The sequence below is a fragment of the Protopterus annectens genome, chromosome 4.part1 (assembly GCF_019279795.1).
Source record: "Protopterus annectens isolate FY-2018-M chromosome 4.part1, PAN1.0, whole genome shotgun sequence".
NCBI classification, from domain to species: Eukaryota; Metazoa; Chordata; order Ceratodontiformes; family Protopteridae; genus Protopterus; species Protopterus annectens.
Window position 1 is genome coordinate 194549722 of NC_056734.1, and position 27950 is coordinate 194577671.

At 42.0% G+C, this 27950-nt stretch overlaps 1 protein-coding gene across 4 annotated transcripts in view; it reads right to left on the reverse strand.

Annotated features, from left to right (window-relative positions):
• Nucleotides 1–27950, reverse strand: part of SCLY (selenocysteine lyase) — a 999372-nt gene that overhangs the window by 455860 nt on the left and 515562 nt on the right. For all 4 annotated transcript variants that reach the window (XM_044070098.1, XM_044070095.1, XM_044070096.1 and 1 more), the window contains exon 9: nt 2806–2842. In XM_044070098.1, the coding sequence (XP_043926033.1) occupies nt 2806–2842 (37 nt within the window). The remainder of the gene's footprint in view (nt 1–2805; nt 2843–27950) is intronic.

Sequence of the window (27950 nt, forward strand, 5' to 3'; positions counted from 1 at the left end):
CAATACACTACAAAGAAAAAAATGCATGCAACACAATTAAAATATGGCTCACCAGTATCATATCTGAAAGAAATTATGTCTATCTGTATGTTTGGCAAAAGGCAATTTCAGTAAGAAAAGGGATATATTCAATGTTCTTTAAATGACTAACAGCACCAGTAAAACAAATGGTTCACCATTAGTACATCAGAAACAAGAAAAAAGTGCAACTGGCTAACAGCATGTATAGCAAATACAACACATTTCAAAGAATGGTTTGTTCTCAGGAAATACTACTACATTTATGCTAGCAGAAAAAAATGTTTTTATTAAATAATTCTGCATATTACAGCCCATTTAATGTCTCAAACAGATTATTCAACTTGTATATGTCTATATACATTGTTAGATACTTAAAAGAGATTTCAAACAACTGAAACTATGTTCTTAAAAAAACACCAGGAACAGACTAAGTTAAATAGACTCCCAGTCATTGCAGAACATTTCTACACTTTACAAGCCTTTAACATGAGGATAAAAAACAGCAATATTGACGTTTTATGTCAAAAATCAGCTTTTAACTTACTTTGAATTGTGCACACTACTGCAGGACTCCATGGAGGGGCTGAAAACTGAGCCAGAAAATCAAAATGATGGCTCCTCTAGCTGGAAGAAGTTATAGTACTCAAAAGGATTATGGGAAGGGTAAAAAGGCCAAACACTTTTAAGCATGCCTTTACTTTTCTTGCAGAGCTCCCCACACACAAAGTATTGTATTCTCAAGGGAAACAATCAGTGGAGCTGCATTTAGAATTAAAGTGAGATTTTTAATTAAGACATTATTACTGCGAACAATCTCCAACAAGTAATACTTGTCAATTTAACAACTCACCTGAATGATGGCACACTCAGGAGAGTTAAGGAGTTAAAAAAAATAAATAAATCAAAGACACTTATGCAACCTGATGAGCCACTGACACTGCTCCAGCAGCAGTCAACAGACATAACAGGAAGTAATACTGCAAGGACCCTGTGTACTCTGAATGACCAAACTGATATTACAGGGAGGTCATCACTTACTCTTTTAGGGGAACATGCCTACTAGCTACTATCTACCTGGGATGTTTGCGATAACATTCAACAGAGTGCCTTTTTGGATTCTGGGCATGGTCTAGTAGAATTGTTAACTATCTATGCAAGGTTAACCACAGCTAATGTTCTACACAGCTGGTGCTTAGGCATCCTAAATGATTACATTTGTGCCTCGACACGGCTGCTGAAATGTATCTATATAGTTTGAATTAGACTGGTGGATGGGGAGAGAGGATAAATGAAACCCTGATTTCTGAAAGACCTGCCTACTGGTTCCCTCATCAAGCAGAATTTGTACCAAGAGACAGACAAAGTCGTCGCCATTCATGATATTGCTTCTGTCCATCACTGCCTATCACTGAAGTTCCTCCTAGGCATACTCCTGATCTATTACAGATGTAAAAAAAAGTTAGGCTGCAGATGCACCTTTCTATTTCAGCAAGGATTTTGGTATTCTGACAATAGTGGGTAAGTGCTGGAGGATACAAGCTTCTAGTACAGCTAATTTATCATTTATGTTATTCATGTTGACCAGTACAAACATAAAGCCTTTAGACATATTCAAGAGAGTAGGTACTGGGCTGTGGCAGGGACTGACACTATAGGTTGGTTGTGTAGACTATCTCTTGAACTCAGAAGCAGGAAAAAAGTTATATAAAGCAATAGCAGGGATTTTCTTGTTAAATTAGTATTTACTTAGGATAACTGTGTGCATTTTGAGACACTGATGCCCAAAGGGCATTAGCAGTACACTTTCACCACCAAAAACTGATGATACTGATAATCCTACTAGAGGTATACAGGCGTCCAGAAGGGTATCCTACTCTCTACTGAACAGACACATCTAAGACAGCTAGCAAGGCCTATGCAAGCACACAGTATAAGGCAAAGGAGTGATGTAATATCAAAATATTGACTGGAGTCATAACTGACCAATTTTACCAACAGAGTTGACTACAATATTATATAGATGTGCAAATGTTAACTCGATGAGAGAGAAAGCAACTTTTGTAAACTATTTTGGAATGAAACAGAATGGATACACAATGGTAAATTCATGCAATACACAATCCTCTCAACCTGCTAAAGCCAAGCAATGAAAATGAAAAAATAAATATCCATTTCAATTACAGTCCTATTATTTATAAACTGTACAAAGGCCCTTATAAATAATGCCATTGTACAAATACAGTATGTACAATTTAAGTTATTAATAAAAACAGTGGACCGTTACAAATTATGGAAATTGTATGGGCTCAGATAAACAATATTGTTACGAGTACCATGAGATGCTAATTTATACCACTACAGGTACAAAGACGTAGATGCAATTGACTTTTTAGCAGCACACTGCTACTGCGACAGTCAGTGTAAATATACAGAAATGCAACCATTGCACATAACAGTGAATACATACACAAAAACCAGCAACAATAATGTCTAAATGCAGAATGTGACAACTTTTCTCTCAAGGATTAAAAACATGACTTTCTCAAAAAAAAAGTCTACAAAAACAAGGATTAAAACAAAAAGTTGTTGTAGGACAGCAATGCACAGTGGCAGGGTATGGGTAATTCAGCTGTGTTGTCATGACCAAACCGCATCTCCCACTGTGAGTAAAATATTAATCAATTCCTCTATGCTATGCTATATTCACCATATTAATGTCATTTTTGCCCTTGGACATATAGAATATGAGAGCATGACTTGGAAGTAATATAATTTGTTTCTTACCTTTCCAAGGCCGGCAATCATTGGTGTGTTTTCTGTTCTAGGGGAAAAAAGGAGAGAAAATGTTTCTAAATAACATGGTAACATCATAAAACACCACAATGTCCATCCACTGTTTCCTTCTCTGCCATTTTTGTAATCTCTTATACTATGTGTAATACACCCTAGGAAGAAAGTGAAGAAAAAACTCTCAGCAAAAATGTTATTAATGATTGCTATCAATTGTTAATGCTGACATATAACTTCGCAAAAATGTCAGTTTAAACTGTAATTTACTGCAGGTGCAGTTCTGCAGTTTAGTTATATGAATCAGACTGCATGTCTAACCCACATATACATGCTACACACACACACCCCTTCTCTTTAAGTGCTTATGAAATGGATTCCTGTTAACTAATTTTTAGTACCTTACATATGCCTTTCTTAAGTCACTCTGAAAATGTTATACTCACATTTTTAATATGCTTTTTGTCCCACATGCCTGCCAGCTATCAGACCATATCCACTCATCCAACTAGGTTAACATGCAAGCAATCATAAAGTGAGTTCAATCCTTTGTTTTAGGGCCACCATTCACAATGCTCTATGCCACCCAAATCCACAAAAGTCGTCATCTCAATGGCGTCTGGCACCTGCCCACACACACAAACACACTGGGGTCAACCTCATCTCAATGGCCTGAAGGTCTGGCATCCCCCAAAAAAAACACACTGGGGTCACTCACATACTAGGGTGGAATCTAACTGTCCTCAGGCTGCAGAATTATGAAGCTCTCCTATCAGCAATGAAGTGGGGCACTGCATACATATAACCATGTCCCTCTATCCCCATGGCTCCTTTCTGTTTATAGCTTACACTGTTCACCAGAATAAGTACACTCCTGCACAAGCCTGGAACCAGCTACACTGCTGGATATCAGTGAAGATCAACAAGCTCCCCTCCACTAGGACGGGTGAGTTGACAATCGCCACTCACTTCTCCAGTATCCAGGCCAATACTTAGGTCAGCTGGGTCACATTCAAAGCTTCAAAACTGGCCAAAATCATACCCATGTTTTTTGTGCTAAAAAATCTCTCGACTCTCAGATAGCTGATTTCAAATATATTAAAAAATACAGGATCATCCTAATGTTCTATGCATTTTGCTAAGGCCACTTACTTCTCATCTACAAAATTAAGGTATCATGTTTGAAGAAAACCACTTTCATCTTGACTGAATACAGGAAGATAGCTGAGTACCAGCATTCCAAGTACACAACAAATTACTGGAGAATATTTCACCAGTTGCATGTAATAGAATGCCATACACCTGATTGTGTTACTTTGGGTAGTATATAGTTCTTTTCCCTGCATTCAACAACCATGGCACAGATGACAACATGAGCATTCTCTGAAAACTCTATTATATTACGACACAGTATCACCCCATTTGTTTTTCCACAATGTTACTATCCAACTTTTACAGTGACACACTCTGTGTACACTGACCACCCATGGCATAATGCATGTCTGTCTAGTTAAGCTACCTAGGGTAATATACACAATCTTGATAACAGACTACACCTTTGATACAATACTATTCCACACTAAAACTTATCAGCTACTTATGGAAATGCAACAGACTCTCTTGAAACAATGCTCAAAACCTTGACCAAATGCAAGCTTATATCAGTATTTAATATTTTTATTTTACATTTGTTTACTGGGATAGTCCGACTGGATATATGTCCATTTTCAGCGGAGGCCCGGGGAGAAAAGCTCCAAATAGACAAAATTACATAGAAGGGTTCATAGGTAGGTACTAGGCTATTAGCCCTAGAGTCTATATAAGTCTAGCCAAAAAGGTACCCTGGCTTTCGCCACCCAAGAAAAATATTTTCCTGTGCCCCTGTCAAGCAGAGCCACAGAAGTGATCCCCGGGGTGAATTTCCTATTTCCCATCCAATCATCATGATTTTTCGTGAAGAGTGCTAATGAGGAGCTCTGTTTGACATAGACAGATAGTCTGTTCCAGAGTATGGGAAGTCTCTGGGACAGGAATCTATCCCTCCAGCATGTTCTGTTTATTGTGGTAACAAGGTTTAGGTCTCTACAGCGTGTAGCTGGGAGGGACTGAGACTTCCTTAAGTAGAGCATGTCCACCAGCTCTGTGTTTGACATAGCTCTGTATGTTAGGCAGAAATTGCCTCTCAGTAAGCGATATGCGACGGAGTAAAACTGGAGTTTTTTGAGACTGTTTGCATAGGGCATCTGTTTGAGGCCAGCAATCCTCTTTGTGAGGTATTTCTGTGGTCTTTCCAGTTGTTGTAGAGGTCTTGTGAGGTACATACCAAAAAGGGCGCTGTACTCTATAATGGGTCTAATGAGTGATGAGTAGAGGGGAACCATGACCTCTATTTTTTTTGATGAGAAACCTTTTGTGATGAGGTGTGCCACTTAGAAGGCTTTCCTGACCACTGTGGTGATGTGATCATAAAAGGAGAGACTACTGTCCACCTGTGTCCCAAGGTCTCTTATCACACTTTCAGTGGTAAGTAGACTACCGCCTATGTGGTAATTCATGGGTACAGAGTTTTTACCAAAGGGGATGACAATGCACTTTTTGGCATTGAGCTTGAGGCCATGACTTTGACACCAGGCATCTGTCTCAGTGAGGCCCTTTTGTAGGATGTCCACATCGTTAGGAGTTTCGATTATGGCTCCTAGTTTGCAGTCATCTGCGAACTTAGTTAGCCAAAGACCTTCTGTGTTAGCCTGTACATCAGAAAAGCAGATACCAAACAGGAGAGGAGAGGACTGAGGACTGAACCCTGTGGTACTCCACTTGTCACTGGTCTGAAGTCTGATTTGGAGTCTGCTACTTTCACAGTGTGGGTTCGGTCAGTAAGCCAGTTGGCAAACTATCTTGTGACACAGGGATTTATACCTAGTTTATTGAGTTTATCTTTAATTCCAGAGTGGGGGGATGGTGTTGAACGCCTTGGCAAGATCTAGATAGGCTATGTGAACCACCTTACCCTCATCTATGGCTTTGGTGACTGCTTCAAAGAAGTCTATCAGGCTTAGGAGACGTGATCTGTCTTTTACAAACCTGAACTGTGTGGGGTCCAGAGTTTGGAGATCTCCAATGTCTTTCTAAATGAGTTCCATGATGATATGTTCCATGACCTTGCAGACCAGACTCGTCAGGCTAATGGGGCAGTAGTTCCCGTAGTCCTTCATGGCTCCCCCTTTGTGGAGTGGGATGACCGTCGCGATGTGCCATTCAATGGGCACAAAGCCAAAGGTGAGGCTATGACTGAACATGGTACTTAGGTGGGGTGCCAGTTCATTCTGTAGTTCATGTAGAAGGCAGCCTGGGATGTTGTTAGGTCCCATGGATGCTTTGTTCTTGGCTTTGGAGAGTGAGGTTTTTACCTGTGCAGCTGTGATTACAGGAACTTTGAATTCTTCCAGTATAGAGATGAGCCCTTTAGGGGGTGAGAGGGGAGTAAAGTTAGCACTGAACCTATCTGCCAGGATGTTGGCAATATCAGTTGGTTCTGTATACTTAGTGCCATTGTGCTGTAACTCAGAGCAGATCTGAGTGTTGCCATTGAGATTCCTGACATAGCTGTAGAATGCTTTGTGGTTGTCTTTAGAATCATAACTAGCTTTGGAGGATTTTATGAAGGATCTCAGCTTCTTACTGAGGCAAACCAGGGAGTTCCTCCAATCATGGGATTTTACTCTTTTTTGCAGCAGTTTCTTTCTTCTGTTGTAGAGTTTATGTCAGAAGACCACCAGATTGGCTTCCTTTTTTTGGAGGATAGCATCTTGGTTCTGTTAGGGATAGCATGACCCATACACTCGTGTAAGTGCTTATAAAGTGCATTTGTGAGCAGTCGTACCTCTACTGCCCATCTGCATAGGTGTCATGAAGTTTGCCACTTCTGTCTTAAGAAGCATGAAGTTGGATTTGGAGAATTTTTTTACGGTTGCTTCCCTAATGGGGGGTGGGGGCGGGATGTGGATGTCTAGGATGATTAGCTTGTGGTCGGATCTGACCAACGAGGAATTGACCTCTGGTGTGGAACACTGGTCGCCCATGTTGGTGATGACCACGTCTAGGATATTGCTGCCCCTGATGGGGGCGTGGATAAGTTCATCCAAGGCGTTGGAATTTATGAATTCCAGAAAACACTGAGCAAAAGAGTTGGTACATGAGTAGTTTTCCCAGTTAATAGTGGGGTAGTTGAAATCACCCATTATTAGGGTGTTGGGTTGTACCCTAATATTTTCCAGTGGATCAAGAAAAGTGGAGTGCGAATCCTGGGGCATGGTGGGGGGTCTGTAGCAAGCTACAATCTGGATTGTGGTCTTGCCCAGAGTTAGCTGAACTTGAATAATCTCGGATGCATTATGCTGAGCAACTAGCTTGGAGGTGTGGATATCCTTAATGAATATGGACACGCCTCCGCCTTTAGTGTTTCGGTCCGGGTAAGGTGGCCGAGAGGTATGGTATGACTTATAGCCTGGTAATGCAGGGGTGCTCTCTGGAGCTTTGAACCAGGTCTATGTCACTGCATAGATGTCGAGATTCTCCATTTTAAGGAGTGCCTCGAGTGAGTGCATTTTGAGGTTTAGACTTCTAGCATTGAGTAGCATTACCCTCAGATTTTGCTTGCTTGTATCTGTTATGGTGGTGAATTTGTCATTTGAACCTCGCCTAAAAAAGGCACTACAGGGGTGGCAAGAGCCTTTGCCAGTATCCGGAATCCCAAGGGCGACAAATGCAGGCCAGCTCTGGCAAAGCATCGTGGTCTGTCGATCATGTCATCCCAGGAAGACAGATACTGGATTCCCTTAGAATGACACCAGAAGCTTAGCCAATTGTTGAAGTCAATCATTTTGTCCTTGTACTGTGGTATCATTCTGGGTGACGGCAGGATGCTACTCAAGGCTAGGGTCATACCTGCCTGGGCTACAAGATCGGAGAGCTCCTCCATGTCTCTCTTCATGTAGTCCAGGGAGGTACAGCTCAGGTCATTCACACCAACATGGACAATGAAAGAGTCATATTTGTACTTGTTGTGGAGTGACCTGAGTGCGTGCGTTTTGTGGCGGATCCTGGCACCAGACAGGCAGCTGACAGTAACTTTCTCCTTGTTTAGCCTGGTGAGTGGAACATCAGTGTGCCTAACTATAGAGTCACCTATGACTAGAGTGTTGGGTACGTAATGCCTTATGGGCTGTAGTCGAGTGGCACACGGACTTTGTGGGCTATGTGTCATTTCGGTTGTGTTGGGGGTGGAGGTTGCTTGCATTTTTGCTTTGGAGGTCTCAGTTGTTTGGGCAGATTTTTATTGAGAGCCTACACAAATGTAAGCATGTGTTTTGTGCTTCTATGTGTTTGTTTTGGTGGTGTAGGTTTTGAAGGACTATGTGATGAGTGTGGTGGTGTGGTGCAAGTGTTTCCCTTCTCCTCTTGAATGTCTAAGTCCAATCTTCGGTGAAGAGAGCTTTGCTTCCAGTTTGGCTATATAAGTGCACCTCTCACAGGTTGTAGTGTTGGGTGGTAGGAGGAGAGGGTTGTCTGAGTACATGAGGCAATTGCTGCATTGCCCCAAGATGCCCAGATTCATCAGGTAGACAGGAGAAAACACCGGGAGCTGACCTTTAGACATGCCTGGATAGGTGCTTATTTATTAAATACTAAAAACTGTTTTTCTCTATACAAGTGAGGAAAGTTGAGTGCTGTAGTAATTTGTAGCTTATTTAGTGCTTACAACGCGTTCTAAACAAGTGCTGAGCTCAAAGAAACAGATTTGAGTGCTAAAACTAAAAAGCTGGCTAGTTGCAAGGGAAAATTTGAAGAGCACACTTTATGGCGCCAGGAATAGTTTAACCCTAGTTAAACGGGGGGGGGGGGGCTTACAAACAGTCCTGGATACAGCAAATCTGCATCTGGACTAGACTTGTTACAGGAAAGGGGGGTAACAAGCTTAGAATTTTGTTTTTCAGTAAAGTGGAAATGGAGAAAGCTGGAGCAGAAGTTAATTCAAGGTTAAGAATCTGAGTGGGTTGGCATTCACAAATGTTCTCTATTACACTGAATGAACTAATGACACTAGACTGGGAGGAGTGTCACAGATCAAATATACAGTATGGGCGGGCAACTGCAAAGTCACCAAGTATAAGAACACCACAACAATAGGGACGGGGGGACTATTACAGCTACTAGCTGTAGCCACTAAATTAAAGTTTTAAACAGATCAAGGAGCAACCAGACTCTAGAGAATGCTTTTAGCTGCAAACAGACTAGACTAGAACACAGAAACCTCAGAAAAATCAAAAATCCACAGAAAAGCACAGACAGAGCACTCACAAACAGAAAATACAACTCTCAGTATGAAAAAGAACTTTACAGTTAAGTAATTCAGTAAACATGCAATTAGAGTAATGAAACAGTATCTGGCAATAAAAAATACAGTTAAAACAGTATAAAACATTACATAAATGAAATGAAACAGTAAAAAAGCTTTATAACAGTGCAAAATGTAGTAGATCAACTGTATAGCACAATTATAAGCATTAGAGAAGTGCAATTCAATGAAATAAGTGTAAGAAATAACTTATCCTGCCTGCTCTTGGATGTTAAGGAATTTCTGCTTAGTTCCAGTAATGGATTACCATCCACAGCCTGATAAATCCAAGCACAACCTTTTCCAGACACAGGGTTTATAACCAGTAAGGATGGAAGAGTTAGAAGATCAAATTGCTACTCAGTCCTATTAGCCCCTGCCATTACCCAATCGCTCATACTACAGAAGGTCAGGAAAACTACAGTTGTATACACTTACCATATATGTAGATGTTTGAGTGTATTTCACTGTTGCAGTCCTAACCAATGGGTTGTCCGGCTCCAGGTAGCCCTCGATCGGACAGAATACCAAAGGTAAGTAAATATGACATCGGCTGTCATCGGTTGTAAAGGACGTCAGGACGTCTGATACAAAAGGAGGCAGCCGATATCACTTCCTCAGTCCAGTCAGGAGTCCCCAGAAAACAAGGCTTAAGCCAAAAGAAACGTTGGCAAATAAAACCAGATTCAGCCTGTACCTTAAGAAAGGAGAACAGGAAAGGACCAAAAAGGGGGAAGGAGGTAGGGAAACCAGGACTGCAACAGTGAATAAACTCGAACATGTACATTTATGGTAAGTGTACACAACTGCACTATGTTCATCATGTTTCATTGTTGCAGTTCTAAACAATGGGTTGATTACCAAAGCCCAGAGAAAAGGGAGGAGGTACCAACAGAGTCAAGGATTGGAGAGAATGTCCTGCAGAACAGCAGTGGCAAACCCTGCCCTGGCTCTAGAAAACAAAGGCAAATTATAATGCTTTGTGAAGGCATGAACAGAAAACCATGTGGCAGCCTCTAAAATGTCTTTAGTAGGGGCACCCCTTAAAAAGGCTGCAGAAGTGGAAGCTGCTCTTGTGGAGTGGGTCCTAACCCCTTGAGGAGGGACCTTACCATGAAAGGAATAAAAGAAAGTAATACAATGTGCAATCCACTTAGAAATGGTTTGCTTAGAGATAGCTTTGCCCTGAGCTCCAAGGGCAAAACTGACCAATAACTGTGCTGATTTCCAAAGGTCTTTAGTTCTGTCCAGGCAAAACCTGAGCTGTCTGTGCACATCAAGAGAATGCAGGATCCATTCACCTCTATTTCGAGGATTAGGAAAGAAAGTAGGAAGGTGTATGGACTGATTAAGAGTCAGGCTAGAAACCACCGTAGGCATAAAAGAGGGACTGGTCCTCAGAGAGACATGATCTGCATGGAAAATAAGAAAAGGCTCCACAGCCATCAAAGCTTGCAGCTCCAAATCCCTCCTTGCTGAAGTTATAGCCAAAAGGAAGGCGGTCTTCCAGAAGAAAAACTTTAAATCTGCAGTGGCAGCTGGCTCAAAAGGAGGAAGAGTGAGATTCTCTAGAAGAAAATTAAGATCCCAGGCTGGAGTAGGTGCCCTTCTGGGAGGTTTTATGTTGCAAGCAACTCTGAGAAACATTTTCATCAGGGGATGAGAGAAAATGGGTTGCTCAAAAGAACAATGAGCAGAAATGGCTGAAGCATGGATCTTGATAGAGGAAAATGAAAGACCACCATGAAGCAAATCAAGTATTCCAGGATCAGAGGAAGAGTAGGCTGAGAAGAAGATTCCCTATTAGCTTGCATCCAATGACAGAATCTTTCCCATTTGCCAGCGTAAGACTTCCTAGTGCTAGGCCTCCTGAAGTACGTCAACCACCGGCTGGGAAAGGGAAGAAGAAATGGATTGATTCATACAATGAGCCATGCTGCCAAATGGAGAGACTGAAGATGAGGATGTAAAATGTTTCCCCCCTCCTGAACCAAAAGATCTGGTTTCAGAGGAAGACGCCAAGGAGGAAATTGGGAGAGACTGCGAAGCAGTGGATACCAATGCTGCCTGGGCCAGTCTGGAGCTATGAGAATAGTCCTTGGTCTTTCATCCCTTATCTTCAATAATACTCTGGGAAGAAGAGGAGGGAAGGCATAAACTGACAGAAGTGTCCAAGGGAAGGACAGAGTATCCACTCTCCAGGCCTTGCTGTGAGATGCTGTCTGGTGCAAAAAAGTGGTAGAAGGTGGTTGTCTGGGGAAGAGAAAAGATCCACCTGAGGAGTGCCCCAATGCTGAATGATGCTATAAAAGACTGCTCCTGCTCTGTTCAGTTTCCATTCGTGAGGATCCAGGGTCTGTCGGCTCAACTGGTCTGCCAAAACATTGAGTCTCCCTGGAAGAAACTGAGCTAGGAGATGCAGGCCCAAGGATGCTGTTACGGACCAGAGAATCATGCTCTTATCTGCACAGGGGGTAAGAATGAGTCCCTTCCTGTTTGTTGATGTACCATATAACTGTGGTGTTGTCTGTCCTGACAAGCAGAGTTCCTGGAGAAAGAAGATGCTTGAAAGCTAGTAAGGCTTGCTGAACTGCCATCAACTCCTTCAGGTTTATGTGCAGGTGCATCTGCTGGGCGTTCCAACGTCCCTGTATGCATCTGCCATCCAGGTGGGCTCCCCAGGCATAATCCAATGCGTCTGTGGTAAGAACTTGAATGGCAGGAGGTGGGCGAAAAGGCATTCCCTTGTTTTGTAGACAGGCTGTCGCCCACCATAGAAACTCTGTCTACAGACATGGAAGCAGAGGAATTATCATATCCAGGTCCTGTGTGTGTTGACACCAAAGGTTCTTGAGGTACCATTGCAATTTCCTCATATGCAGTCTTGCATATAGAATCATGAGAATGCAAGAGGCCATGCATCCCAGAGCTTCCAGGTATTTCCTTGCAGAGAGCTGGGACAGGCTTGCCAAATCCTTGAAGTAAACTGAATGAGTTGCCTGCTTCTCCTGGGTGAGATATATCATCTCGGCGGCTGTGTTCAGACTCGCACCCAGGAATGTTATCTCCTTGGATGGCACCATTTTTGATTTTTCCACGTTGAGAGTGTAACCCAGAGAAGAGAGTAGAGTCTTTACAAATTCCAGATCCTTTAACAGCTGTTCTTGAGAATTTGCTTGAATTAGACAGTCATACAAGTATGGATAAATCTGAATTTTCTTTTGCTTGCAAAAACCCATGACTGGAGCTAGACACTTCGTGAAAACTCTGGGAGCAGTAGATAAGCCAAAGGGTAGTGCAGAGAATTGATAATGTTGCTTGCTCACTCTGAAACAAAGGTATTGCCTGCAACTTTCCCTGATAGGGATGTGCAGATAAGCTTCTTTGAAATCCAAAGTTACTAGTCAGGAGTCCTTGCCTAACATTGGTAGGAACTGATGCAGACTGAGCATTTTGAACTTTGGAATTACCAAAAAGGAGTTCAGAATGGATAGATCTTGGCTAGGACGCCAGGTGCCTTCTTTTTTTGGAACTACGAAAAGTCTGGAATAGAAGCCCTGGTCTACCTGCTGAGCAGGAACTGATTCTATTGCCCCCAGATGTAACAAACAAAATTTGCTTTTCTACTTCTGCCCTTTGGTTTGGAGGAGCGTCCGGGAATCCTTTGGGTACTGGAAAGGTGTGGAAAGAAAACCTGTGACCTAGGGATACAGTTCTGAGTACCCATTTGTCATCTGTGATGGTAAGCCAAACATTTGCAAAAAAAGCCACCCTTTCCCCTAAAGGATTCTCCAAGCAAACAGGAACAGGCAGAAGTTGGACAGAGTCATTGAGAATGTTTGGATTGAGATGTAGGTTTAGAACTGCTCACCTTGGAAGTGGAAGCATGCCAACGCTTAGACCTTTGAGGGGTAGCCCCCTGCCCCCTAGAAGATTTGTAACCTAGTCCTAGACTGGTTCTGTCTGCTGGTTATCAGGAAACATACAACTCTTAGAAGGGTAATTCCTGATGAAACGAGGAGGTTGAACTTGCAGAAAGTCTTTAACTGTTTGCATAGACTTGGCCTTATCCTCCATATTTTTGAGCACTTCCTCTGCTTTGCTACCAAAAAGACTGTCCTTATGTAAAGGTACATCCAAAAGCTTAGACTTGACAGGCTCTGGAAGGGGCTGCTCCCTGAGCCAAGCATGTCTTCTGAGAACAGATCCAGTAGCTGTAGCCCTGTAGGAGGCTTCTAAACTGTCAAAACCACAATGTAAACAATGTTTATTGACAAGACTGGCAGAATTCAGCAAATCCTGCATATCCTTACTCTCTGCCTAAAGAGGCACACTTGCAATCCCTGACTTAATAGCCTCCAAGGTGTGCTGCTGATACTTAAGCATATGAAAAAGGCAATTAGTAGACCTAATAGCAAGAGTGGTAGAGGTATAAACTTTTTTACACCACCTATCTAGGTTCCTAGATTCCCTGCTGGAAGGAAGAGGATTCTTGGTAACAGTGGCATTAACTCCTTTAAGCCCTCAAGAAATAACCTTTGGGTCAGCTAGCGGATTCCTAAAAAGAAACAAATGAGAATCAGGGACTCTATAGTACCTGTCAGGTTTCCTAGGAGCAGGTGGAAAAGTACAGTTTTGTACCTACCATAAATGTAGATGTTCGAAGATCCACATTGCTGCAGTCCTTACACTTGGGTAGTCCGCTGTCCTCGGTCGGCCCGAATATCAAAGTATTAGGCTGACGTCGGTCAAGGCGCTTAAGACTGACATCAGGACGTCAGGGTACAAATGCGCATGACCGACGTCATATCCTCAGTCTTTTCTTGCCCCAGATGTCAGAAGACCCAAAAAGAAAGGTCAAAACCAAAAGACAGCAAAAAACAACCAACCACCCTTGCACTAAACATATGTACAATATATACAATATCCACAATATTTACAACCCAAACCACACAACCGCCTCTAACTACAGAGGGGAAGGAGGTAGGGTATTGACTGCAGCAATGTGGATCTTGAACATCTACATTTATGGTAGGTACAAAACTGTACTATGTTCTTCATCTCACATTGCTGCAGTCCTTACACTTGGGTAGAATCCCAAAGCAGAGGTAAGGGAGGATGGCAAAACTATAAAGCAGTAGGAGCTGCCAAAATGCCCTGTAAAATTGCAGTGGCAAAACCAGCCCTAGATTTAGAGTAAAGTGGAAGGTGGTAATGCTTAGAGAAAGTATGCACTGAACTCCAAGTAGCTGCCTCCAAAATATCTTTAGTTGCCACCCCTTAAAAAGCTGTAGAAGTGGCAGTAGCCCTAGTGGAATGAGGCCTAATCCCAGCTGGAATCTCCTTACCATGATGGGAATAACAGAAAGCAATACAAAACCCAATCCACTTAGAAATAGTTTGTTTTGACACAGGCTTGCCCTGAAATCCCAAAGCAAATGAAACAAATAACTGCTGAGACTGCCTGAACCCTTTAGTTCTGCTCAAATAATATCGCAACTGCCTGTGTATATCCAAAGTGTGCAAAATCTTTTCCCCTTTATTTTGGGGGTTTGCATAAAAAGTTGGCAAATGAATAGTTTGGTTTAAAGCCACACTAGAAACCACTTTAGGCATAAAGGAAGGATTAGTACGCAAAGATACCCTATCCTTATGGAAAATTAAGAAAGGCTCAACTGCCATAAGGGCCTGTAATTCAGAAAACCTTCTCGCAGAGGTAATGGCCAACAAAAAAGCAGTCTTCCATGATAAATATTTCAACTCGGCAGTAGCTGCAGGCTCAAAAGGTTGTAGAGTGAGTTTCTCCAACACAAAATTGAGATCCCAAGCAGGAGTAGGAGCTCTACGGGGTCTTATATTCTTTGCCCCTCTAAGGAATTGCTTAAACAAAGGATGAGAAAACAATGGTGGGTCACAGTCATAGTGAGCAGAAATTGCTGCAGCATGAACCTTAATAGAAGAGAAGGACAAACCTTTGTCCAGTAACTCAGTAAGATATTGAAGAGCCACACTTAAATTAGGCTTAGAAACATCAAAATCCTTTGCTGTACTCCAAAATAAAAATCTCTTCCATTTATCTGCGTACACTTTCCTTGTACTAGGCCTTCTAGCCTCCAAAATAACATTCAAAAGTTGCTGTGGAAGCTGAGACCCTCCAGGGTTTAAAACAGAATATGCCAGGCTGTTAGGTGAAGAGAGTGAAGTTTGACATTGAGTAAATGACTGTTCTCCTGAGACAGTAGGTGTGGAATCGAAGGCAAAGGCCATGGAGGCTCCCGTACCAGACTTCTCAGTAATGGGTACCAGTGCTGTCGAGGCCAATCTGGAGCTATTAAAATCATCGTTGGCTTGTCCTGTCTGACCATCAGGAGTACCTTTGGGAGGAGAGGCAGAGGAGGAAAGGCATACACATGAAGATTGCTCCAATTGAATGAAAGAGCATCCACTTTCCAAGCTGTGGGATGAAACCTTTTTGTGCAAAACTTTGGCAGCTGGTAGTTTAGTGGAGAAGCGAACAGATCTATGTCTGGAGTTCCCCATAACACTGTCAATTTCTGAAATACATGAGGATCCAATTTCCACTCGTGGGGATTCATAATTTGTCTGCTCAACACATCTGCTAAGGAGTTCTGTGCTCCCGGCAGAAACCTTGCCTGAAGATTTAGCTGTAAACTGAGAGCAGTCTCCCACAAAATCATTGCTTGTCTGCATAGAGGATAAGAATGTGTTCCCCCTTGCTTGTTGATGTACCACATGACAGTTGTGTTGTATGTTAGAACCAACACCTGCCCTGGAAGAAGTAATGCCTTCCGCCAGAGCATCTACCTTAGACTTCAATTGAGAAAGAAGATAGTTTTGATATTTCAACATGTGAAACTGGCAATTCAAAGCCCTCATAGCTAAGGTGGAAGAAGTATAGACTTTCTTTCCCCATCTATCCAAAGCTCTGGCCTCTTTATCTGGAGGAACCGGATTTTTAACAACCGAGGCCTTGACACCCTTAGGTCCCTGACTAACAGTTTCTGGGTCCGCCCTAGGACTCTTATAAAGACATTTATGAGCCTCAGGCACCCTGTAATACCTATCCGGTTTAACAGGAGCAGGAGGCAAAGAATCAGGATTAAGTGAAGCCTCTGCAAACACATCTTCCACAACATCCAGAACAGGTGGTATAGCCAAAGGCCTATGCTGGGGTAAAAGCAAAAATTCCCTAAGCCTTTTCCTGGAATCAGAGAAGTCCTGACCTTCCCACTTAAAATGTTCCCTCATGGAATGAAGTGTCTCTGAAAAAGAAAAATCCTCTGGAGGAGAAGCAGGAGGAGTCGAATCATCTGCATCAGAATCAGCATAAGCAGAGTACTCCTCCAAGTCTTCAGCCAAGACTCTGAAACATCCAAGCCTGCTCAAAACTCCCCAACTCTGGTTCCACCCTAGGCCTCTTATCAGGAGGGGGTAAAGAACCTCTAATCAAAGTAATTAAATCTTCTGCCATTTTAAGCATGTGCTTCTTGGGCACAGATCCTGTTGAACTAGGAGTGACACCAACAGAAGCTAAACCTGGCCTGCCTCTGGGAGAAGCCTTGGAAACAGAAGGAGAGGGCCTAACCACCCTAGGAAGGGAGGGGAGTACAGAAACCTGAAAAGCCCCTTCAGCCTGACCTGCCTCCTGAGAGGCCACATCCTGCAATATCAAAGTCTCCCCCTGGGACTCCAGAGAAGCCTCCGGCGAACCACCGGTTCCACTGACGCCTCAAAGAACCGGCGCCCGGTATGGACGACTCTTCTTGCCTGGGTTTAGCAGCTTTGTCTTTGCGCTTCTTCGAAGAAGCGGGCGTCGGAGCATCCGACGGCATATTATAATTGCACTGCTTCCCGAAGACCAACCTGGCACAATCTAACCTTCGCTTAATAGTGCGCTTATTGAACCTAGCACAAAAGCGACACCCAACAACGCCGTGCTCAGGCCCCAAACAAGGAATACACAAAGTATGATAATCCCTATGCGTATCTGCTTCCCACAAGAAATACAGTTATTCACTTTTCTGACATCCGTAAAACACTGAGGCAAGAAAAACTAAAATATTCCCAACGGGTACTTAGCCAACTTTGACTCGGTCTGAAACTCCGAATTCGAAAAATTTCAGAACGCCGAACGGCACTTGCAACGCTGCTTCTGCATCGGACCATGCGGCAAAAAAGACTGAGGATATGACGTCGGTCATGCGCATTTGTACCCTGACGTCCTGATGTCAGTCTTAAGCGCCTTGACCGACGTCAGCCTAATACTTTGATATTCGGGCCGACCGAGGACAGCGGACTACCCAAGTTAAGGACTGCAGCAATGTGAGATGAAGAACATGTACAGTTGTGTACACTTACCATAAATGTAGATGTTCGAATGTATTCACTGTTGCAGTCATTATATTTGGGTTATCTGCCTGCAGGTAGCCCTCAGCCAGCCTGAATATCAAAGTCTTGGATTCCTGCGTCGGATGCTGTCTCTTCTTCCATGATATCAGGTCGTCAGGGGTATAAAACTTGCAGCTGACTCCATTACATCAGTTTTTCTTGGCCCAGATGTCAGGTGCCCCCATAATGGAAAGCAATTATTTGTTAGGTTACACCTCCAACAAAAACAAAATACACCAGAAAGCAGACATACACTAAACAAGAAGAAAAGTATACCCAAGAGAAATTAGGGGGCTGGAGGGAGGGTAACCAGGACTGCAACAGTGAATACACTCAAACATTTACATTTATGGTAAGTGTATACAACTGTACTATGTTCTTCATATTTCACTGTTGCAGTCATTACATTTGGGTTGATTCCCAAAGCTAAGGAAGGGAGGAGGAAGTTAGAGAGCATTAGGACCAGCTATTAAGCCCTGCAAAACTGCAGTGGCAAAACCAGCTCTGGATTTAGAAAAAATAGGCATGTGGTAATGCTTGGTGAAGGTATGTACAGAGCTCCAGGTAGCAGCTTCTAGGATGTCCCTGGTAGGGACACCTCTGAGAAAGGCTGTAGAGATAGATGCAGCCTTGGTGGAATGTGATCTTATCCCCTGTGGGGTAGGTTTTCCATGGTGCTTATAGCAAAAATGAATGCAATGGGCTATCCACTTACAAATGGTTTGTTTTGAAATGGCCTTCCCCTCTGCCCCTGCAGCAAAGCCAACTAGCAGCTGTTCAGCTTTTCTGAGAGGCTTAGTCCTATCCAAATAAAATCTACGTTGCCTGTGCACGTCCAGAGTGCAGTATTTGTTCTCCCTTGCTTTGTGGATTTGGGAAAAAAGTAGGCAAATGAATAGAGTGATTAAGGGCCACACTAGACACCACCTTGGGCATAAAGGAAGGACTGGTCCTGAGGGACACCCTGTCTGCATGGAAGATGATGAATGGCTCCACTGCCATGAGGGCCTGTAATTCAGACACTCTTCTTGCTGAAATGATGGCTAGAAGGAAGGCTGTTTTCCAAGAAAGGAATTTCAACTCTGCAGTTGCAGCTGGCTCAAAAGGAGGTACAGTGAGCTTTTCCAATACAAAGTTAAGGTCCCAGGCTGGAGTAGGGCTCTCCTGGGTGGCCTTACATTTTTGGCCCCGCTGAGGGATTGCTTTAGCAGGGGGTGGGAGAAGAGGGGTGGTTCAGTATTATAATGAGCTGAAATGGCAGAGGCATGAATTTTAATTGACGAGAAGGAAAGACCCTTGTGGAGCATCTCTGTTAAGTACTGAAGAATATGCGGTAAGCTGGGCACCGTTGTGTCCATCTCCTGAATCTGGCTCCAGGAACAGTATTTTGTCCACTTTTCAGCATAGCATTTTCTAGTAATAGGCCTCCATGCCTCCAGAATGACATCTAGCACCTGCTTACTGAGGGATGTTATTGGAGAACTCAAGGAATTAGCAAGGCTGAAAGGTTCAGGGTTTGAAGTTGAAAGTGCAGAATCTGGCCCTCCTGCTGGGACAGCGGGAAGGGGTCTGAGGCAGGCACCATGGTTCCAGCAGTGACATACTGTGCAAGAGGGGGTACTAGTGTTGGCATGGCCAGTCTGGTGCAATCAGTATTGTCCTTGGTTTGTCCTGTTTGATCTTTAGCAAAATTTTCGAGAGGAGAGGCAGAGGGGGAAAGGCATAAACTGAGAGGCTTTCCCAGGTGAAGGACAGGGCATCCACTTTCCAAGTCTGACTGTGGGAAGCCCTTGTGCAGAATTTGTCCAATTGGTAGTTCTGAGGGGAGGCAAACAGGTCTATCTCTGGATTCCCCCATTTGTTTCTCAAAAGGTTGAATATCTTTGGTTCCAGTTTCCACTTGTGTGAGTCCATGAGATTTCTGCTTAGGTCGTCTGCCAGTGAATTTAGCTTGCCTGGCAGGAATTGAGCTTGTAGGTGCACTTGGTAGCTCAAGGCTGTGTTCCACAGTGCAATGGCTAGTCTGCAGAGAGGGTACGAGTGGGTTCCCCCCGCTTGTTTATGTACCACATAACAGTGGTGTTGTCTGTCTTTACCAATAATTGCCCTGGAAGAATGTGGTCCTTGAAGGCTGTCAGGGAATTCTGTACAGCTGACATTTCTTTTTGAATGATATGCAGGTGCATCTGACTCAGGTTCCATTTGCCCTGAGTGCACTGCCCTACAAAGGGAGCCTCCCATGCATAGTCTGATGCGTCTGTTGTTAGGATTTGGGCGGCAGGGGGTAGTGTGACTGGGAGCCCCTTGTTGTGGTAGCAGGCCTCTGCCTACCAAAGGAACTCTGTCTTTATGCAAGGAATGATAGGAATCATTGATTCCAGGTCCTGAGAATGTTGACACCATAGGCTTTTTGAAACCATTGTAGTTTCCTCATATGCAGTCTTGCATATGGAATTAGTAAAATGCAAGAGGCCATGAACCCCAGGGCTTGCAGGATCTTCCTTGCAGATAGCTGGGTCTTTGTGGCCAGTAGTTTGAAGTAGGCTGTCAAATAAACTTGTTTCTCTGGCGTGAGGTAAGCCATCTGAGAAGTTGAAATGACCAAGGATAACCAGCAGAACTCGTACACAGGAAAAATAAAAATAAAAACTGTTTATTCCAACCAGAGTTTAGCGCTTTCAACTAGATAAACTAGTCTTCATCAGAACCATAGAACAGAATGCTGAACAGATTTAAATAGCAGAAATAGTTCAAAAATGCGCCAAAACTTTTAAAGGTATAATGCACAAACATTCACAAAAAATAAAATAAAATAATTTAACTCACTAATCCATACTGAGCAACACATACCTCCTAGATATATATATCAAACTTTGTCATTTATAATACATATAAATCTTATAAAAACCATAAACAATATATATGTATATATATATTGCATTAAATTGTATATAAATGTATAATAAGGATAAATTTATATATAATAATACTGTTAATAATAATAATGATAGTTCTAGTTATAATTACTAATTAACCCATGTGTAGTAAAATGGTGAAGAACTAAACACACCTCATACAATATCACATATAGAATGTGCCTTCGACTTTACTGGGACAATATTAAAAATGGTTTTATACTGATAGACTCGTTAAGTCCAGGTGCCCTAGTGGCATCCAACAAAATCTGCCACTTGCTCTCTAATGCTGATAACTGCACTTTCCAGTTGCCACCAAAAACAGAGTTTTGCAAATGATCTATAATGGCAAAACGGAAAGTATGTTCCTCGCCAAATTCAAGCATATGCCTATATAAGGCATTCTTGCTGTCTTTCTTCTGAATGCGATAGTAATGTTCAGAACACGCTTCTTAAGATTCCTTTCCGCTTTGCCCACATAATATGCAGAACATATCATACACGCCAGATAAACCACTTTGGTGGTGTTGCAATTTCCTGTCCTAAATTTAATAAATGTGTTGTTAGTATCCCTTAAACAGATATGCTTGGCCTCATTAATATGCCTACACTGTTTGCAAGTACCGCACTTGGTGGTACCCTAAAGTTGTCTTTTTTATGACCTTTCTTATTGTTATTTTCCAAAATTCTCTTTAAATTGGCTCCTGTCTTATAAACAACTCTGGGCATGGACCCCACTATATGTTCAAGCTTGGAAGCTAGAATAATATCCCAATGTTCCCTTAGTATATCCAAAATAAAATGTGTATGTGGGGTATAGGTTAATACACACACTCTCCCAAAGGTATGTTCATCCTTTTCTTCTTTTTCTAAAGCAGCAGTGTAATTTCCCAGCAAAGGGGGGTATTTCTTCCCCCACTCTCTTTGCACGTATTCAATAACATTTCTCACCAGATAGACTGGATAGCCTCTGTTCAAAAACAAATTTTTGATGTTGTCAATTTCAGATCTCATAATACTTTCAGTAGATGACATCCTCGCAGCTCGGATGCATTGTCCCTTTAACTATGTTTTTAAAGATATGTGGGGGATGGTTGCTTGAGTAATACAAATAATCATTAGAAAATGTGGGTTTTCGGTAAAGCTGAGATGTAAATCCACTGGGGCCCAAACCAATAACAACATCCAGATAAGAAATGTGGAAATCACTGATGTTATGGGTGAATTTTAAAAATACCGATGAGTTGTTTAGAAAAGACATAAATTCATCCAATTTCTCAGCTGAAGCTTGCCACAAAATAAAGATGTCATCCAGATATCTACCATAAAATTTGATATCCGCATAGTAAGGGCTCTTGAATAATATCTCCTCCTCCCAGATAAAGTTTCTACAGATAAAGTTACTGAAAGAGAATTAATGGAGCGGTTTTTCAATGATAAAAACAATGACTTTGATATACGAAATGAAGCTCCATGTAATATTAGTAATAAAGTAAATGGTTATAGTTCTATCAAGGATATGATATCCGAATTTGGGAAAAAATTACTTGCATATAGGAATTGTAAAATGGATGTGGATTATTTGAACAGTTGTTTAGAGAAAAAAGTTGTCCCTAAAGGCATACGTTTTTTTAAGCTTCCATCGGGGATAATTTACAACAATGATGTGATACGTGAATTTAATGAGCTTTTTGATAGTTTTGGGTACTCATTCATGCAACTACTTATTAAACATCACAAGGAGAAGTGTAATTTGCTAGTTGTACAACTTGAAAATATGTATGAGAGTATCACTGGTGATGCTGATTTTGATTCATGGAGGGAATTTTTTAAAAAACAGTTTGCACTGGTTGATGGTAAAGCTAAGAATATTTATGAGAGAAAATGTAAAAAGTTAACCAGGGATGTTAATTTATATACCACCAATAGGGTTTACATTTGGCCTAAAAACAAGGACAAGTCGAGCTACAATGAGCAAGATCAGAATAGACCAAATCCCAGATTTCACCCTAGGGATTTTCAGAGGGACAGACTTCCCACCTACAAGTATCCGGACAGGCAGAACAACCAATACAGGAGGTAGCTTTGGTATTTCAAACCAATGTCAGTGTTAAGGATGAGGGAGCCATTTCTGACCTTTCGGATGCATTGAATCCTTCTAACAGTGGGAGTGGAATGATAGTAAACACCACGGGGGACACTATAGTCAACTTACAAGGGCCTTCTTGTATTTTCAACTCCTACGAAGGATTCAGTGTATACAACTACACTGACATGGAGGTAAATGTTCATTTCATCAATGTTATGTGTAAGGGTATGAAATTTATCCCTACTGTTCACAGCAATCTAGTGGACAATATTAAACAGGTCAAGTTATTTTGTCGCAATTTAAATCTAGCTCTTGCGTTCAACGATCAGGACACACAGCTGGACAAGAGAGTAGACAAGTCGCTTAAGAAGAAAAGTGCATTTATACCTGCCACTCACCCCAGTATTGCCAATTTTGAAAAACTGGTTTGTAAGGACTTGTATAGACTACATAGGGACATTAGAAATCATCAGGCTTTATACAATGACTTTCAGACAAATCTTACGTGGGTTGAGAGAAAGTGTTTAGAGCAAATGTCAATGAACCAGGAAGTCCGGATTATGAAACCGGACAAGGGTGGAGGGATTGTCCTTTTTCCAACTGAAGTGTATGTCTCTAGGATTTATGATATTCTACATCAGACAGAGATATATGAGACGGTTTCTCTTAATCAGATCAACATAGGGCATCATCGAATCGATTTAGCTATAGAGGAATATCTCATTGATAGCAGGATTACCAACGAGACATACACATACCTGAAAAATGACCATCCAGTACTTGCTAAAATAGTGGGGATTCCCAAGATCCATAAATCAGTGGACAATCCGCCTTTTAGACCAATCATTTCAGGGTCCAGATCGAAAACATTCAAGTTGGGCAAATGGATTGACCACCAGCTTAAGCACATGTATGCAGTTATCCCTCAAATTTTGAAGGATTCCTGGAGCTTTCTAGGGAAGTTAACACCCGACCATTGGCAAACCAACCTTACCCTTGTGACCATAGACGTCGTGGACCTTTTTTCCTGTATTCCCAACAACCTAGGATTGGAATACTTTTCTAACAGCTTACGTAAATATTCAGGGATTAGTTGGGACAGGATTTGCTTGTTATGTGACATGATGGGATTGGTCTTGGAACATAATTACATCACGTTTCAAGGGGAATTTTTCAAACAAATCAAGGGGGTAGCAATGGGCTCCTCATGTGCTCCGATTTTTGCTAATCTGGTGATGGTTGAGTGGGAGGAGGAGATATTATTCAAGAGCCCTTACTATGCGGATATCAAATTTTATGGTAGATATCTGGATGACATCTTTATTTTGTGGCAAGCTTCAGCTGAGAAATTGGATGAATTTATGTCTTTTCTAAACAACTCATCGGTATTTTTAAAATTCACCCATAACATCAGTGATTTCCACATTTCTTATCTGGATGTTGTTATTGGTTTGGGCCCCAGTGGATTTACATCTCAGCTTTACCGAAAACCCACATTTTCTAATGATTATTTGTATTACTCAAGCAACCATCCCCCACATATCTTTAAAAACATAGTTAAGGGACAATGCATCCGAGCTGCGAGGATGTCATCTACTGAAAGTATTATGAGATCTGAAATTGACAACATCAAAAATTTGTTTTTGAACAGAGGCTATCCAGTCTATCTGGTGAGAAATGTTATTGAATACGTGCAAAGAGAGTGGGGGAAGAAATACCCCCCTTTGCTGGGAAATTACACTGCTGCTTTAGAAAAAGAAGAAAAGGATGAACATACCTTTGGGAGAGTGTGTGTATTAACCTATACCCCACATACACATTTTATTTTGGATATACTAAGGGAACATTGGGATATTATTCTAGCTTCCAAGCTTGAACATATAGTGGGGTCCATGCCCAGAGTTGTTTATAAGACAGGAGCCAATTTAAAGAGAATTTTGGAAAATAACAATAAGAAAGGTGATAAAAAAGACAACTTTAGGGGTACCACCAAGTGCGGTACTTGCAAACAGTGTAGGCATATTAATGAGGCCAAGCATATCTGTTTAAGGGATACTAACAACACATTTATTAAATTTAGGACAGGAAATTGCAACACCACCAAAGTGGTTTATCTGGCCACGTGTATGATATGTTCTGCATATTATGTGGGCAAAACGGAAAGGAATCTTAAGAAACGTATTTACGAACATTACTATCGCATTCAGAAGAAAGACAGCAAGAATGCCTTATATAGGCATATGCTTGAATTTGGCGAGGAACATACTTTCCGTTTTGCCATTATTGATCATTTGCAAAACTCTGTTTTTGGTGGCAACTGGAAAGTGCAGTTATCAGCATTAGAGAGCAAGTGGCAGATTTTGTTGGATGCCACTAGGGCACCTGGACTTAACGAGTCTATCAGTATAAAACCATTTTTAATATTGTCCCAGTAAAGTCGAAGGCACATTCTATATGTGATATTGTATGAGGTGTGTTTAGTTCTTCACCATTTTACTACACATGGGTTAATTAGTAATTATAACTAGAACTATCATTATTATTATTAACAGTATTATTATATATAAATTTATCCTTATTATACATTTATATACAATTTAATGCAATATATATATACATATATATTGTTTATGGTTTTTATAAGATTTATATGTATTATAAATGACAAAGTTTGATATATATATCTAGGAGGTATGTGTTGCTCAGTATGGATTAGTGAGTTAAATTATTTTATTTTATTTTTTGTGAATGTTTGTGCATTATACCTTTAAAAGTTTTGGCGCATTTTTGAACTATTTCTGCTATTTAAATCTGTTCAGCATTCTGTTCTATGGTTCTGATGAAGACTAGTTTATCTAGTTGAAAGCGCTAAACTCTGGTTGGAATAAACAGTTTTTATTTTTATTTTTCCTGTGTACGAGTTCTGCTGGTTATCCTTGGTCATTTCATCTTATAAGTTGCTGTTCGTTTTGAATCATCTGAGAAGTTGTGTTCAAGCTTGCTCCCAGGAATACAATTTGTTGGCAGGGTACTAGATGAGATGTCTTTTCGTTTTATGGTGTACCCCAGTGAGGTTAGAAGTTTCTTTACAAATGCCAGATGTTTTAGTAGCATGTCCTGGTTTTCTGCCTGGATTAGACAATCGTCCAGGTATGGGTATATGTGAATATTTCTTTGCCTGCAAAATGCGATGACTGGAGCTAGACACTTTGTGAAAACCCTGGGCGCAGTAGATAAGCCAATGGGAAGTGCAGAGAACTGACAGTGCATGGAGCCTGCTCTGAAGCGTAGGTATTTCCTGCAAGATTCCCTTATTGGAATGTGCAGGTAAGCTTCCTTTAAGTCTAAGGTTGCTAACCAGGCATCTTTGCCTAGCATAGGAAGCAGCTGTTGAAGTGTTAGCATTTTGAATTTTGGGATTACCAAAAAGGTGTTTAGAATAGAGAGGTCCAGGATAGGATGCCAGGAGCTGTCTTTTCTGGGTACCAGGAAAAGTCTTGAGTAAAAACCTTGCCCCCTTTCTTCTGCTGGGACAGGTTGAATAGCCCTGATACTTAGGAGAGAGAGAACCTGCTGTTGATCCTCTGCCCACTGATTTGGGGGTAGGTCTGGCCAACCGTTTGGCGTTGGTAAGGTGTGGAAGTGGAATCTATAACCTTGGAAAACTATATTTAAAACCTATTTGTCCTGGGTAATGAGTTCCCAGTTTTTTGCATGCAGGGTGATCTTTTCCCCTAAGGGAGCAGGCAGTTGAGCAGGGCTTGGAAGGTTTAAGGTTAAGTCATTGTGACATTTTTCCATAGTGGGGTGTCTTACTACTACCAGCTGTGGAAGTGGGAGCCCCCCCACTGCTTAGGCCTGTGAGTACCTTGAGACTGTAGCCTAGGTGGTCTGCTGTTCCTGGGTTTGGACTGAAAAGGCCTGGAAGAGTCAGGAAAGGACCAATTCTTAGAGGGCCAATGCCTGCTAAATCAGGGAAGCTGTACTTGCAGGAAATCTTTAACAGTTTGCATAGCTTTAGCTTTTTCCTCCATTTTTGTCAGGACTCCTGCTTTGTTGCCAAACAGGCGGTCTTGGTTTAAGGGAGCATCCAGTAATTTAGCTTTAACATGATCTGGCAAATTTTGCTCCTTAAGCTAAGCATGCCTTCTAAGTACAGACCCAGTGACAGCAGCTCTGCAAGAAGCTTCTAAAGAGTCAAAACCACACTGCAAAATATGTTTACCAACTTGTTCAGCAGAATGTATTAAATCCTGTAATTCTTTATTTTCAGCACAGTCAGGAATCAACATCATTTTCTGTTTAAGTAGTCCCATAACATGCTGCTGATACTTTAACATATGAAACTCGCAGTTTAAGGCCCTAATGGCCAAAGTAGCAGAAGTGTACCCCATCTGTCCAAGGCCCTGGAATCTCTATCAGAGAGGGTAAGGTTTTTGGCAGTAGTGGCCTTAATGCCTTTAGGTCCTTGGGAAATAGTCTCTGGGTCCGCAGTAGGATTACTGAAGAGGAACTTGTGAGAATCAGGTACTCTAATACCTGTCAGGTTTCCTGGAAGCTGGAGGTAAAGTGTCTGGGGCCAGGCTAGATTCCAAGAAAGCATCATCTACAATGTCCAGGACAGGAGGGATAGCTAAAGGCCTGTGTTGAGGGATGAGTAAGAATTCCCTAAGCCTCTTTTTGGAGTCAGTGTAATCTTGGCTTTCCCAACGGAAATGCTCCCTAAGAGTGTGCAAGGTTTCACCAAAAGAAAATTCTTCTGGAGGGGAAGCAGTGGGAATGGAATCCTCTGCATCAGAATTGTCATAGGTAGATAAGGGCAAATCCTGGTAATCAGAAGAAACAGAAATTTCAGAATCCTGATCAGAAGAATCAGAAGGATAATCAGTTCTAGGTCTCTTAGAGGGAGACGGCTGGCTTCCCCTAATTAAAATAATAAGGTCTTCAGCCATTCTTATCATTTGTTATTTAGGCATATGGGTCTGACCATGCGGTTTGGACGTTGGTTTTCTAGGCGTGGGTCGTGTTTTAGGCCTTGAAGAAGAAGATGGCGTTGGTTTGAAATGCAAGTCAGTAGGCCTGAATACACCCTCAGAAGCCAGTGCCTGCACAGCGGCTCTGGACCCATCCAAGGTAGAGACACCCACAGGTTCCATAGTCGAAGAAGCATTGCGGCATACCGGACTCCGAATGGGTCTCAGTAGAGGCTTGTGAATTTGAAGTAGCGGGTAGCAGGGGCTGCTAAAGCGCCTCACTGAGTACTGGTGAACTGGTGACTAGCTTAACGGAAGCGTCGTCGGCAGCTTTGGACCCATGCGGTCTGTCTTTGTCT